This window comes from Anthonomus grandis, chromosome 5, assembly GCF_022605725.1.
Source record: "Anthonomus grandis grandis chromosome 5, icAntGran1.3, whole genome shotgun sequence".
Classification (NCBI taxonomy): domain Eukaryota; kingdom Metazoa; phylum Arthropoda; class Insecta; order Coleoptera; family Curculionidae; genus Anthonomus; species Anthonomus grandis.
Window position 1 is genome coordinate 34,383,518 of NC_065550.1, and position 13,895 is coordinate 34,397,412.

A 13,895-nucleotide genomic window follows, 5' to 3' on the forward strand; every position below is an offset into this window, starting at 1 on the left:
TTTCAATTTCACAGAAACATTGTTTAGAGCTCAATCCTTCTAAATCTCAAGTCTTACTTTTTGGTAGAAACAGGGCACAAAATTCACAATTACCTAATATTAAATTAACGTTAAATGACGAAAGTCTTATTGTCACCGATTTTGCTAAGAATTTGGGCCTAATTTTAGATAGCAGTTTAAGGTTCACTCAACACATTAATATGTGTATAAAGAAAACCTTTATCAATTTAAAACTTATATTTAAGCAAAGACACTTATTAACAACTTCAATGAAAAGGATGCTCTGTGACTCTTTAGTGCTTTCCCAATTTAATTTGATGCAGATGTAGTATATGGACCATGTTTGCTAGAAAGAGATAAATACCGTATCCAACTAATACAGAATCATTGCGTAAGGTTAATTGGGGGTCTGCGGGGCAGGGAACAGGGAGTATCGCCTAAATTAAGAGAGTTGAACTGGCTTAGAATGGATGAGAGGCGTATTTATCACTCAATAGTTTTAGTTTATAAAATAATAGCAAGGAAATGTCCAGAATATTTATACAAAAAAATTAAGTTTCGCACTGAAATACATAACTAAGATCTTCGCGACAAAGGCTCTATAACCATACCACGTCTATCTTTGAGAGATCTTTTATTTATAATATAGCGAAGCTTTACAACAGGATTCCAAATAATTTGAAACATTTGCCGGAAGTGTCTTTTAAAAGAAAAATTAGGTCTTACATTAAATATTTGATGTAGTATATTATGATGTTTTATAGTGGCTAATCTGATTGCAATAATGTTTAGGGTGTAGTACTTATTGATATGAAATACTAAACTCACGAATTTACATATAATTTGATTTTTTTTATATAAATTATAGTACCTATGTAAATTGTTATGTAGTTAGTTTTAGCTTAAGGTATAGGGTTCAGTAGAGTAGCTATAAGCTAGACTGCGCCGTAATAGACCTTAGCAATAAGTTTATATCTTTGTATTATATGGGAAAATAAAAGTCATTATTATTATTATTATTATTGTTATTAATGTGGTTCTAGTGAAGAGGTTTTGCAGATAATTCTTAATGAGGTTAAAAAAAAACAACACAATCTTTATATATTTTTAATGAAGTTTAAGAAAATGCATCATAATAATTAGATATTCCCGAAGGGCGGCTACAAATGTTAAAATTAATTCAAACTAACGAAAGCCTACTTCTTCTGCTTGTCCTCTGTCTTATCGTCCTTCTTCTTGTCTTTCAAGCTGCCGACGGCTTGACGTACCGCTTCTGATTGGGGATCCACCCCCGGTAAACTCTCCAGCACGCTTTGCAAGAATGTCGGATCGTTCATTACCGCGGAATAATCCTCGTCGTCGTCGTGTTCTACTTCCATCGGTTCTTCTTTGGTCGGAGCTTCTTCTAAACATTTTTATTAAAAAAAAAAAAAAAAATACACACCAAATATAGATTGACTTACGGGCATCTTGCATGGACATTTGCATAGCGAAAGCGATCTGTTCGTCTTCGGTCATATTAGCGAAATCTACCGACATTTTGGGTGCCGGGGCAGTAGTGGTGGTAGTAGTAGTAGTTGCTGGTGGTTTTGTGCTACCTTCTTCCATGGACATTGCTAAGGCCCTTTCCAGAAGGGCTTCTTCGCTTGGCTCTGGATTATTAAGTGGGATTACAATTACTACAGTACAGTACACACATACACACAGAAAGTTCCACCAATACAAACATTTGTTGCTGGAAATTTGAGTAAAAAAAACTCATTGAGGGAGTAGCAGCTTTTCTTGACCGGGAAATTCTTCAGTCTTTTCTTAGAAATAAATATATTTCGGGCATTTCTTATATTATGGTGTAAGTGATTGTAACTTTTCAGACCATTTTCATTTATTACCAGGAATTTATCCCTATTTTATAAGCCTTTGGATTAAAATTTTATTTATTCAAGGGATTTTAGGTTATTTATTATTTTATTCCAGGCATTTGATACACTGTTCCTTGATGCATACCCACTGATTTAATCCAAATAAGCTGATGGTTCTAATTGGAAGAATTTTTGTGTTGTTTGCTATATGTAATTCAAACTTTATAGGTTTGTAATAATAATATATCTATCTAGACCTATAATTATGTAAGTTTAAAAAAATGTATTGTTAATAACTATTACTTATTATCTTAACACATATTTAAATTCAATAATTACTTTTTTATTTGTATATAGGCATGATTTCTAGTAAAAGTTTTTTTTTTGTATTTTTTTTTCTTGGAATCAATAAATGCTTTACACAGTAAAAGTGAGAGTAATTTTTTAAGCAAATTTGAATGATCAAAGCTTTTAAAAAGTCCTTATATGGTATTAATATTAATAAGTAAAAACTTACCTTCTTTAATAGTCTCAGTTTTTGGAGCTGTCTCAGTTCCAGAAGCCTCTCTAGCCTTCCTAGCATCGGCTTCTTGCCGTTGACGCTGCTCCTCCATAGAGACCCTCAAAGCCTATTTAACAATTCACCATAAAGCAATTAATATTTGAAATAAACCCTAACTGACAATTCTTGATTTCTTACCAAAGCAAGCTCAGGATCCTCATTGGGATCAACACCAAACTCAAATCCGGAACCACCCAGGCCGGCCCCTCCAGTACCATCTTCCCCTTGAATGATTGGAGAGGAAATTAGTGCATCGGATAAATGGGGACCAGGGGGTACTGTTACTAAGTGGCTACTGGCACCATCCTAAAAGAGAAAAATTATAACACCTCTTAATAGAAAGAAATAATAGTCACCACCTTTCCATTTAAAGTGCTAACGAAAGTAGTTAAAACATCAGAATTATCGGCATCCTCCCCAAAACTAATAATATCCACATTGACTTTTTCTTTTTTTAACTTCTTGGCTAATTTTACAAGCTCTTTCTCTTCATTTGCTACAGGGCTGCCCACAAAAGCCACGATTCTCATCTTGTGGTTTTTGCCTTGGCGATGCTTGAGGGCCAACTAAAAACACATTTACTTAAGCCATTTAGTGAGATTATAGCCTTTAAAATCGCTTACATGAGCAATTTTTATTCCTGTTTGCAAATTAATCTCCCCGTTTGGTTGGACTTGATGGAGTTTTGATAGAATTCTGCCCACATCGCTGGTAAGAGTGGCCAGCACTTCAACACTTAAAATTAAAGAATTTGAACAGTTTAAACCAACAATATGTAAAGTATTGTGTGCTTACTTGGCTAGAGTAAGTAGACCGACATTATTCTCTGGATTAGATCTGGTTTTTGAGTGGCATACTAAATTCACCGCATCTTGCTGGGCTTGCAGTCTAGTTGGTAGGAAATCACCATTTCTCATAAAGTCGCTATTGTCGACACTAATAAAAGGTAATTAATGGTATTGATGGGTGTTATTTTTGCAAAAATTAATTGAAACAAAGGGCCCCTCAACATTTACACAAAAGTGTCTGAACGTGAGTGTAAATGCCATATTTTTATATAGAGACTTACCATATCATAGTACTTTCAAGGACCATCTTTAGTTGTTAGGTTTTAATTCACTAGATATGAAACAGCCGTGAAAAACCAGGGAAATACAAGTGTTCAGAAATTTCCAATTTTTTTTTTGTTGTGATGATTTGTGGATTGTTGACATTTGACAGGAACTGTCATATTGACATTTATGACATTAACTCAAGCCGTTATCACATGTTGAATAGATAACGTAGCGGAATAAATATTTTTAAAAATCTCATAATTTTTTAGAAAATTAAATAAAAGTTTTTAAAATTATTTATCACATCTAAAAGCGCCAATTTTTCCTTTTTTTTGTAACTATAACCTAACTTTTTTGATTTGACAGCTGTCATATTCGGCTGTCAAACGAACGTCAGAGTAGACTTCTTTGGCTGCTAACGTAGCGGATTAATTATTTAAACGAAAACGCAATATTAAATAAATTAAAATAAGGTAACTGCATAATTCATTACTGGCACTTGGACTAATGTCTCCTATTTATCCTAATATACTAAATTAAAACCCCTAACCTAACTTCTTTCTTGACATATGTCATAATCAGCTGTCAAATGACATGACGTTATGCGTCAGTGTTGATCTTTCTGAGTGGTTTTTCAATATTTCTTAATTTATTTATACAGTTCCGATATTGCCCAGGATTACATTACATTACAGGTATAAACAATTTTTTCATAAAATAACGTTGTATGCTTAGCTTCCGTACTGTCTAGAAATTAATAATTTAACCGCTTCTTGTTCGTTCTGCAGACTAATGTGTCATAGGCAATGACAGGTAAACATAAAGACCAAACATTCATTATAAACTTTTAGTTCTTGTTTGTTTCTTTTGCTATTTATAGATCCCTCTTTGCCCGTTTATAATGTTAAACTCGACTATTCAAAATAAAATATTAAGAACACTGCCCGACGATAGACCCATCACTGCTATTCAGGTAAAAGTTATTTTCTCTAAGTGGTGCTGTAGATGTTTAAGCTTACATAAGAACATTGTAGATTGTAGAGGATCTAGACAAGTGCCCCACAGGTTTTTACCCTATAAGCAGGACGTACGATCAGGATCAAGACGCAGATTTAGGGGAGAAGACTTTCTTTAAAAGCACCGGGAGATATTTGTGTTTGTCAAAGACCGAAGGTTAGTTTTGGCCCCAATTAGAATTTCTATGACTCATTCATATATTATATCCTGTTTATTGACCTTTTGGCTTCATTCATGGCTGGAGATGTGTGTATCATTAATTACTGTGTGCAATTAAATTTGTATTTTTTTAATAACAAAAAGCAATTTTCTTCTTTAGGTATACCAAGTTTTGTGGTCCAAAAGATAGTTTTCCTAAATGAGAAACAGCTACCCCCAAAAGGTTTTAGTTTATTGAATAAAACTGCCGATAGTCAGCAAAGAGCTTGGAAAAAGAAACAGCTTTGCTATCAGCTGGCCAACAAGAAGGAAATCCAATTGGCTATCACTGATATTATTCTCTGTAATAAATTAAAAAAGGCTCCTCTCGGATTTACACTCGCAGGGTAAGTAGATTTATTATTATTATTATTATGACGTCTGGTGAGGGAAATCAGATTAAAAACAATATAAAACAGTGATTCATTCAGGCAGGTATTTATATAATACAATATAAAGATTATTTTTGCAATTGTATTGTTTTAAAATAATTCTGACTAAGCCATTGACTTTTGATTTAATTGTGTTATGTTTGTAAAATCTATTACTTATTTAATAAACAGAAAATATACAAAATGAAGTCCTATTAATAAAAGAAAAGTTGTTCCATAGTATTTTTACAAAAGTGCCTTTATAGAGTTGCCTTGATCTACCTTACATTTATGTGATATTATGCTGCAATTAAATTAACTTTTAAAATGCATATAATGGCATGCTTCAGTGGACAGCTTCTGCATTTTATTCTTTCTTAACATGTTTCTATTTTTCGTCGAATATTTATGACAGTCTTTAATTTTTTTTGTAGTAAATAAATTTTACTGCACGCTTTTTATAATTTATTTGTTTTCTTTGATTTGTTCTGCATTTGGTATTTTAGTTTCTTTATATGAAGTTTCACTAGGAGTCCAGTAATCAAAAGAGTTTATAATTGACTTATTTTGCACTCTTTGTATTTTGTTTACCAGGTATTTTGATGCATTTTCCCAACAAAAGTATTTAACCCTCAGTCTACTTACAGCACTTGTAAGTACCACTAAATTCTGGTACCTTCAAATCCCAAGACCAGAAATCTATTAGATTTACTAAATGTTTTTTGTAATTCTGATTTATAAATATAGTGCTATCACTTATCAAAATGAGTTTTTGCAAAATTGTATTTTCTTATTAATTTTTCTTTAGTGGTACATAGAAGTACCATTGGGATATTTACCACCATAAAAAAACTCCAGTGTACAAAATAAAATAAATTTTATATAAAGTAATTTCATGATATTCAGTAAAACATTGTTTTTTTTCGTTGCAACACAAAAAAACTTTACATGCCGAACAAATCGAATAGGGTTTTGATTGAATACCTCTTGAACTGCATTGTTCACATCTTCCATGGCGTGTGTGAAACTGCACCTAATGACGACCAAGGTTTTCAAGTCTTACACTGTCTGGTACACTGTAGTTGTACTTTCTTCTTTTTGTAGGATTTAATTATTCATCAGACAATCTTTTCCTGATTTTTTGTAAAGGGAGACATGTTTATTAGCCCCATAGTTAAATCTCTCCTAAATGTGAGGAAATCTTTGCTAGAACCTAAATCTAAAAAGTGCTTGGATACATTGTAGCTGTTAACAAATGTAATTTCAAACATAACCCAAAATAACCAGTGCCACCATTTTTTTGATTGTCTGTCAATTGAATAACAGTACCGCAATCGATCTGCATGATCAACCCCTTCCATATATTTGTTATAATCCTTTATTGCACATGGTGCAGTTATGTCACATTTTTTTCCAGTTTTATCTTTTCTCTGTATGATGATTTTTTCTGTGCCATGAAAATTTGAGGCCGCATGGACAACACGATTATCCTTCCATTTAAAATATGTGATATCAGTGTTAGATACCATCATATCTGCTGCCCCTCGTTCCAACATCTTATCAGGCTTCATATTTTTAGGTAATCCTTTCCTATTATTTCTAATTGTACCACACGTAAATATATCTTGACACACTTTATCGTGGTGTAATAGTTATCGAAGTAAACCAACTTTTTTTTACCTCTTTCCTCCTCGGTCATATGTAAAACTACCCTCTCACCCAAAGTGTGGTCTTTATATTTTGTCTCTATTATCTCATTTTTCCCTGTTATATGTCAAATTTTTTAATAAATCCATATTGATCTGACAGGCACCAAAGCTTATATCCACATTTGACTGGTTTCATGGGGTTATACTGCTTTAGCATGCTCCTCCCCTTAAATTGGACAATAGATTCATCCAATGATAACTCACGACATAATAAAGAAATTTAAATTGATTATTCAAAATTTTGAATAATGGTCTGACTTTATACACTTTATCTTTGTTTTCCTTAGATAAAAGGCTGTTGTCATTAACATGCAAGAAAGATAATATTTCTTGACATTGCCTCACTTACCAAAGCAACATGGAGATCTCTACTATAGTATTCCAGTAACATGATAGGCTGGGCAGTTGATGGTAGCCCATCAAGAAATTTATTCCAATAAAGCACAAAAATTCATTTTCTGTTAAATTTAATGACTTCCCTTTTTGCACAGCATAAAGGTTTGACTGAAAAACATTTTTTTCTACAGCTGGACCTAATAATTTTAGAAAAACGCCAAGAGCCGTATCACATTCAATAAACTCGTTTTCATTAATTCCTGCTGGTTGATTATATTCTGACAAATCAGAGGGCTGTTGCTAATCTTCTTTCCCATTTTCTTTGTATTGTTGATTCGACATTTTTGCCGTTTTCCTCTTGATCACCTTCAGTTTCATTGTCATTTATATTTTCTAGATCGATTTCACTCTCTATCTGTTCTGTAACTTCTTTTTGTTCACTATTCATCACCTTATTTGTATAATTTCTTCGGCTTGATTATCAGAATTGTCACTGGAAAATACATCTGGTTACATGTAAAGAGGTTTTATGGGCTTTTATAAACATGGGACTTTAAAGTACCGTCAGCTGGTAAATGTTATAAACAATTTGAAGGTCATGGGAGACTAAGGGTTAAAATAGGTTTTACAGGTAGACTTTATGGATGGAATACTAAAGGAATCTATTTATATGTTGCAAATTGTGTCAAAATATATAAATAGTCAAACCACAAAAATGGTATATCATAAGACAGGGCATTATGATCCTGAACAATGTAGGCCCTTAAGTATAGACACCTGGAATAACAAAATAATGTTTTTCTTCCAGGCAATTGAACAAAGAAATTATGTTTTCATTACATTTAGATTTTAGGCACTTTAAATTATTTTATTTCTCAACTGCCAGTAATATTAAATTAATGTTTTTGTTCCAGGCAGTTGAAGAAAGAAATATTGTTTCATTATTTCCCTCAGATATCGGGCACTTAATCATATTTTGTTTGTATCAACTGCCTGGAATAACAAAATATTGTTACTCTTCCAGTCATATTTTAATAAAAACTATAATCATATATCATCATATAATATCATAAAATGCATATTTTACAAGAACATATAACTGACTATACATATTCCAAACACATACTTAATATGTATAAAAAGAGGCAGTAAGCATTAAAACATTGCCAAACATCAGATTGTTGAAGAAAGCAACATTTAAACTCCTACTAAACATGGAACTCTACACTGTTCATAAGTACCTATTTTGAAAGGGTTAATAGATTGCATTATTTCATTTTATGTAGCAACATAATTTTGAAATAAAGTATTATTATTATTAAAGAGAAATCAACGGAGTTGTAGTCTGTTACAAAATGGGAAACACCGAGTCGGGAATACCAGACAGGCCCCCCAAACCCTTGTCTCCCAATACTGGGGGCCCAGTTTACCCTTCTTTAGGTAACCAATAATCCATCTTCATAACCCATATACACTAACTCACTTATGCCCCGTCAGGTGAAGATGATGACTATGAAATCCTCAGACCGGGATACAATATAAACCCCTCCCCGGGCCCCATTAGGCCCGCACCGAAACCGCCAGCACCAGGCCCTCCCGCGCACAACAACTTTCAACATCAAAACTCCACCCATACCTTAGGGAATAGTTGTTATCCCGGATTGGAGGGTGTACCTTTCATTGTTAATCCCAAGTTTTTAAACAGCAAAGACCCTATGGTAAGTATATCTGTTTAAGGGGGGCTTAAAGGCACCTAATTGAGTGATTTTATATAGTCGCAGATTCCCAAAATACGTATAAAAACGATGCAACAAATCCTGATGGAGTATGATTATTCCTTTACGACTGAAAGACAGGTCCAGTAAACAAAATAAAATTAGTGCTCAACATGATTGATGATGATGATGATAATGAGATTTGTTTATATATAAATAAATTAGTTTAGTTTATACTGTAATATGTTAAATAGTGTTTTCCACTGAGAGGTTTAGACTTAAAGTAGTTGCGCCCTTTTTTTTAGGTTAGAGCACTTTTAAGCCATCGGATCAACCTTTTGCCAATAATGTGTGTGCCAATTGTTTAAGAATGACGTTGTTTGTTAAAAATGAAATTTTATATTTTGTGATGAAAAGAATTATATCAATGTTTCGGTGAATCATTTTATGTACTACAATTAAGTCTATGTTCCATTTTGTCCAAGTTGTCACAGATCTAATAACAAGGGTTTCGATTAATTTTAGACCTGAAAAAATGAGTGAGTAGTCTTAGAGTCTGATGATAACTTAATTGGAGCGAAATACGTGTTGAAACAAATCTTTAATAGCGATAAGCAATATTGTTAAAAAACGGTTTCCTCTTTTTGCACTGGCAGATTTCTTTGTACACTAATTTAGGTTTAACTTATTTAAGGTCAATAAGATGTAAAATTTCTTTTATGTATTGACGGTGTAAAGTACGTACAATTTTTCGGAGTGTTTTTAAACCATATTATGTACTTTTAAACCTTTAATCAATTTCTAGCTTTAAAATATAGTTATTTATCGATTATTTTGGCTTTTAATTTCCATAACCCAAGGTGTTAGTTATTCTTGTGGATTAGAAGTGGGTAAATATTTGTTTCTATTTTGTTTCTAGCCAACATTTCAAATTTATGTAATTCATCTTCAGGGCTGGAAGTTATTAAATGAAAATAGTACATCTCACATGGATAAATGTGTAGATATCACAGTTAAAGGGCAGTTACATAGAGGAGGTATTACAATTAAGATATAAGGTGTGAACAAATTGGACATATACTAAAGAATATAAATATGAGGGGTCTAATACCAAAGTGTTCAATCTCAATGTTTATTAATTTTTCAGGAATAAAGAAAAACCTCTCATTTTGTCTTAAAGATATTTTTTAATTATTGGAATGTTGTGATGTATACAGTTGATAGTGGGAAAGTTATGTATACTTTTTAATTTAAACAAATAAACTTATTTATAGAAATATTATCAAAAAATATTTGGATAAAGTACATTTTGAAAGTTGGTACTGGAGATTGTACCTTTTGATAATAAATCTTATGGAGATTGTACGGTATGAAATAGAATTCTGAGTTTATAAAATATAACTTTTATTTCAAAAAGTGTAAAACCTAACTGAAAAATGAAGTTCTACATATACGATGAAATTAATTTTCAAAAAATATAACAACTTCTTTTTTGAACAGGTGAAATTTGAGATACTTAAATTTTAAACTGTTAGGGTGAACTCGTCTTCGATCGCTTCGCATAATCTGTCTTCGCTATTCACTTCTTCAGTTTCACCATCAAGTACAAGTTTATAAAAATTTAGCTTTGATTAATTTTTTCCAATTTTCGCCAAAATGTGATATCAATAAATTATTAACATCTTTTTTTTTATTTTCATTTGCGGTATTTTTCTTAGAAATTATGGTGGGATCCATTGATATCAAACTTTTATTTCTCTTCGTAATAGGTTTTCCCATCCCAACATCGCTTCTATATGCATTTTCTACAACTTCTCCCTTTGTTGTACTTGAGATCATTATCCTTTTCATTTTACATCTCTTGTTTCAACATCTGTACCAACCTTTAAAAATGTTCCACAGCGTAAAAAAATGTTAAGATATTCTTCTGGCTCCAATATAATTTCTTTTTTCCGAATTTCTCTTTCAATATGTCCAAATACTCAATCTGGTGGTATAAATGAATGACTTCTAATTGGAAAGATTACTTCAATCTTGGTAACTGGATTTTGCTTTGATAGCCAGTAACTGAGCATTAAAATTAGGGTTGTATTTTTATTCTGCCCTCCACATCCATCACACATTAATTGAATGGTGTGAATGTTTGCAAAATCAGATACATTCAGCAGATGAAAAATGCAAGAAGCAATCTCATTGGACCCTTTACCATATTCATTTTCAATTCAACAAAAACTTGTGACAGTTGAGGGATTTAATTTAGATTTAAAAGTTCCTTTCACTACTGTAAAATTGTAGATATAAAGCTGTCTTAAATAGTATGCTTGTTGGTCAGGTAATTGCGGCAGCGCTTGGTTCTTTTGGCAATCAAGTGAAAAAATGTCAACTCCTTCCTTCGCTTCTCGCAAAAAATTAAAGTAAGCCTGAGCCTTTAATTTATGTACTCTTTTCTCGACCAGATAAGAAAGAAAGAAAGAAAGAAAATGTGCTATATTACGTAAGACAACAAAATCTTGTGTACAAGCATCCTAAAAACTAAAAAATTCCAAATTCACTTTAAATTTCAAACAAACATAACTTCTAAAACACTTTACCATAAAATTTATACACATTACCAAAATTAATCATAACAAAACAGATTGAGAAAAAAAAGCATCTTTTTGATAAATTTCATTAAAAAATAAGTAAAGCTGTCAATAAAACAGAATTTAGAAGAAGTCAATTACATTATTTAACAGGAAACAAAACTAAAACACTAAAATGATGTCAGAGCACAGGTTAAAAGGTATCATTAAAAAAATCGTCAAGGCTATAATATGCCTTGCATAATAAAAGTGATTTTAATTCCTTTTTGAATCTCTAACTTCTAAAATTTGTCTGATACATAGAGGAACATGGTTGTAAATTTTTTTGCTGAGGTATATAAGTGAGTTCTTCGTGAGGGAGGATGTAGGGATTGGTAAGGGAAAATCGTTAACCTGGCGAGTCATATGACCAGTGTTAGAGGTAATTAACTTTTGTGGCTTCATCGGAACAACTTTTTATTTTTTCAGTTAGTTGTAGACATGTAGAACATACGTCAGTACGAGGACTACCAAAACCCAAATTATATTGACTGTTAAAAATGTTTCTAAAATAACTTTGCTTTACCGGTTGATCCTTGTTGTCATTCTGATACATGGTCCACATTTTTTATTATGTTTAGTGATAAATCAAGATACAATCTCTCAGTCTGTCCTCTACAGTAATGAGCTTCCTTGGCTTTAAATTTATTTATAAATTTCATTACTGATTCTCGTTTAAACTGATATATTGCTAAGTTCCTATCACCCCTTCGATTTTCTCTTGCCGGCATAGACGAGTTAAAAAATTTTTTGGTTACAGTATCGATCCTTCTTCTTGTTATTCCCAAATGCCTTTTTACATACAGGAACTAATCTTTTTTGTTGACTCATAACGAAAAAGTTTGTTTGAAAAAGCTTTTCTTTGTGTTTCAAATTTTTTGGTCTTCTTCTTTTTATCGGCACTGTTTTACAATACTTTAAAATAAAATTATCTTGAACATTTTTTTCTTTTACATGGTAAAACCTTGCATGAAATTTTTTGATTTCCATCATTGTAAGTAAACTGCACTGCAATGCACCAGTTTTATGGCCACATGTTGGGTAAATCGCAAGAAAGTGTGGACTATATCTACTAAGATGTTTATAATCAGTTTAACTTTACCTTATAGTTTTTTCTATATTTTTCTTCCACTTAGCAGGATCTCGTGAAGTTAAAAGTAGGTAGGATATGGCACAAAACAATTTTATGTTTGTATATACGGCTGAAAATTGACTCCAAAGCGACATCTAACAATTTTTTTTTTTTTTAATGGAGATTGCTCACTTTGGAACTAGACCCATCATATGAGCCCTGAAGATGAATTAAGTCCAATTCAAAACATTGACTAGAAACACATAGTCTTCTTCATCAATTTACCCACAAAATGCCACCTCTAATATAAAACAAACTTCCAGGATTTTAAACTATATTCTTCTATTCAGTTTACACAATAGTATACAAAAAATATACAATAAAAGTCATGTGTGTAAAAATAATTAAAAAAGTACTTAGACGGATGCAATTCTTGAAGCACTTAGGGCACAATATAACATTCATCAGATCATTTTCACTTAAAATATATACAGTCCATTTAAAGGCTTGTACAGAAAAATATGTGCACATTAGCTATAAAACATGGTCAATAATAAACTAAACACAAATAAAGGGGTCGAGTATGTTAAGCCTTTGGAGCCGTTACATCTGTGATCCAAAAAGCAAAAACACCAAGTAGTATTATCATAATATTTCCTGCAATAAAAACACACTTTAACCACACAACAATCCTGACTACTTACAGAGGGTTTTACCTATAAATGTCCAACTCTTTAATAGAATTATTCACATAATTTCCTAGTTTCAAATCGACTGCTGCAGGTCTGCAGCCCTCATAATGATCTGCCGGGATATCTGTCCTTACAGCCCTCATGGAGCTTAAACAGTCCCTAGTTATTACAGTTTCACCTAGCAAGGGTGTGTTAGTAAAAGCAATTTGTAACAAAACCAGCTCGACTCACCAGCTCTTTTTTCAATAATTTTCACACAGACATCATCGTTTTCCGGGCATACTTTCGTCCAGTGCCAGAGCCAGTTAAACGGGGTGCCGCACCCCGGTTGGGTCGAGACACATTGGTAACACCATATAGCAGAACCTGAAGAATAATTTAACAAAATAAACTTGATTATTAGAACTGTAGGAACCACACCCTTGTTCTTTACTTACTGGGCACAACGAAGGCGCATATTAATATTAATACTGATTGTGTCATAATGGTTTCTGATAATGTTATTTATTAAATAATAAAGTATTAAAGGGTTGTTTTATTGAAAAAAAAAATTAATTAAAAAAACTTGTAAACAGTGTACATAACCTAAAAATACGAATTTTTAGCGTCTCAAATGCCAACTGTCAAACTTGACGTTTGTCACGTGATTAAACCGGCCAATAGTTAACGCGGATTTTGACGTTGACGT

At 32.2% G+C, this 13,895-nt stretch overlaps 3 protein-coding genes across 3 annotated transcripts; 1 reads left to right on the top strand and 2 right to left on the bottom strand.

Annotated features, from left to right (window-relative positions):
* Window positions 1-1,093: 1,093 nt before the first annotated feature.
* Window positions 1,094-3,652, bottom strand: LOC126736413 (26S proteasome non-ATPase regulatory subunit 4). The gene is made up of 8 exons (XM_050440745.1): window positions 3,491-3,652; window positions 3,217-3,357; window positions 3,045-3,156; window positions 2,781-2,987; window positions 2,560-2,727; window positions 2,377-2,488; window positions 1,464-1,652; window positions 1,094-1,405 (listed from the first exon to the last, which is right to left on the bottom strand). The coding sequence occupies exons 1-8, from the start codon at window positions 3,514-3,516 to the stop codon at window positions 1,197-1,199; spliced, it is 1,164 nt and encodes a 387-aa protein (XP_050296702.1). The 5' UTR covers window positions 3,517-3,652; the 3' UTR covers window positions 1,094-1,196.
* A 476-nt stretch (window positions 3,653-4,128) lies between these two features.
* Window positions 4,129-9,652, top strand: LOC126736414 (multivesicular body subunit 12A). The gene is made up of 7 exons (XM_050440746.1): window positions 4,129-4,289; window positions 4,357-4,449; window positions 4,511-4,649; window positions 4,813-5,038; window positions 8,432-8,547; window positions 8,605-8,825; window positions 8,883-9,652. Exons 2-7 carry the CDS (start codon window positions 4,378-4,380, stop codon window positions 8,970-8,972), a joined length of 864 nt encoding a protein of 287 aa, XP_050296703.1. The 5' UTR covers window positions 4,129-4,289; window positions 4,357-4,377; the 3' UTR covers window positions 8,973-9,652.
* Window positions 9,653-12,840: 3,188 nt separating this feature from the next.
* Window positions 12,841-13,811, bottom strand: LOC126736244 (uncharacterized). Its single transcript, XM_050440508.1, has 4 exons — window positions 13,645-13,811; window positions 13,439-13,573; window positions 13,232-13,385; window positions 12,841-13,172 (listed from the first exon to the last, which is right to left on the bottom strand). The coding sequence occupies exons 1-4, from the start codon at window positions 13,688-13,690 to the stop codon at window positions 13,046-13,048; spliced, it is 462 nt and encodes a 153-aa protein (XP_050296465.1). The 5' UTR covers window positions 13,691-13,811; the 3' UTR covers window positions 12,841-13,045.
* Window positions 13,812-13,895: the final 84 nt, after the last annotated feature.

Coding starts and splice junctions, on each gene's coding strand:
- LOC126736413 (XM_050440745.1), bottom strand. CDS start 3,516: ATGGTCCTTGAAAGTACTATGATATG. Junction 2,489..2,559: donor AGGATCCTGAGCTTGCTTTG/GTAAGAAATCAA, acceptor ATTGTTAAATAG/GCTTTGAGGGTCTCTATGGA. Junction 1,406..1,463: donor AATGTCCATGCAAGATGCCC/GTAAGTCAATCT, acceptor AAAAATGTTTAG/AAGAAGCTCCGACCAAAGAA.
- LOC126736414 (XM_050440746.1), top strand. CDS start 4,378: ATGTTAAACTCGACTATTCAAAATAAAATATTAAGAACACTGCCCGAC. Junction 4,450..4,510: donor GACCCATCACTGCTATTCAG/GTAAAAGTTATT, acceptor AGAACATTGTAG/ATTGTAGAGGATCTAGACAA. Junction 8,548..8,604: donor CCCAGTTTACCCTTCTTTAG/GTAACCAATAAT, acceptor ATGCCCCGTCAG/GTGAAGATGATGACTATGAA.
- LOC126736244 (XM_050440508.1), bottom strand. CDS start 13,690: ATGACACAATCAGTATTAATATTAATATGCGCCTTCGTTGTGCCCA. Junction 13,386..13,438: donor AATTATTGAAAAAAGAGCTG/GTGAGTCGAGCT, acceptor CACCCTTGCTAG/GTGAAACTGTAATAACTAGG. Junction 13,173..13,231: donor AAAGAGTTGGACATTTATAG/GTAAAACCCTCT, acceptor TTTTTATTGCAG/GAAATATTATGATAATACTA.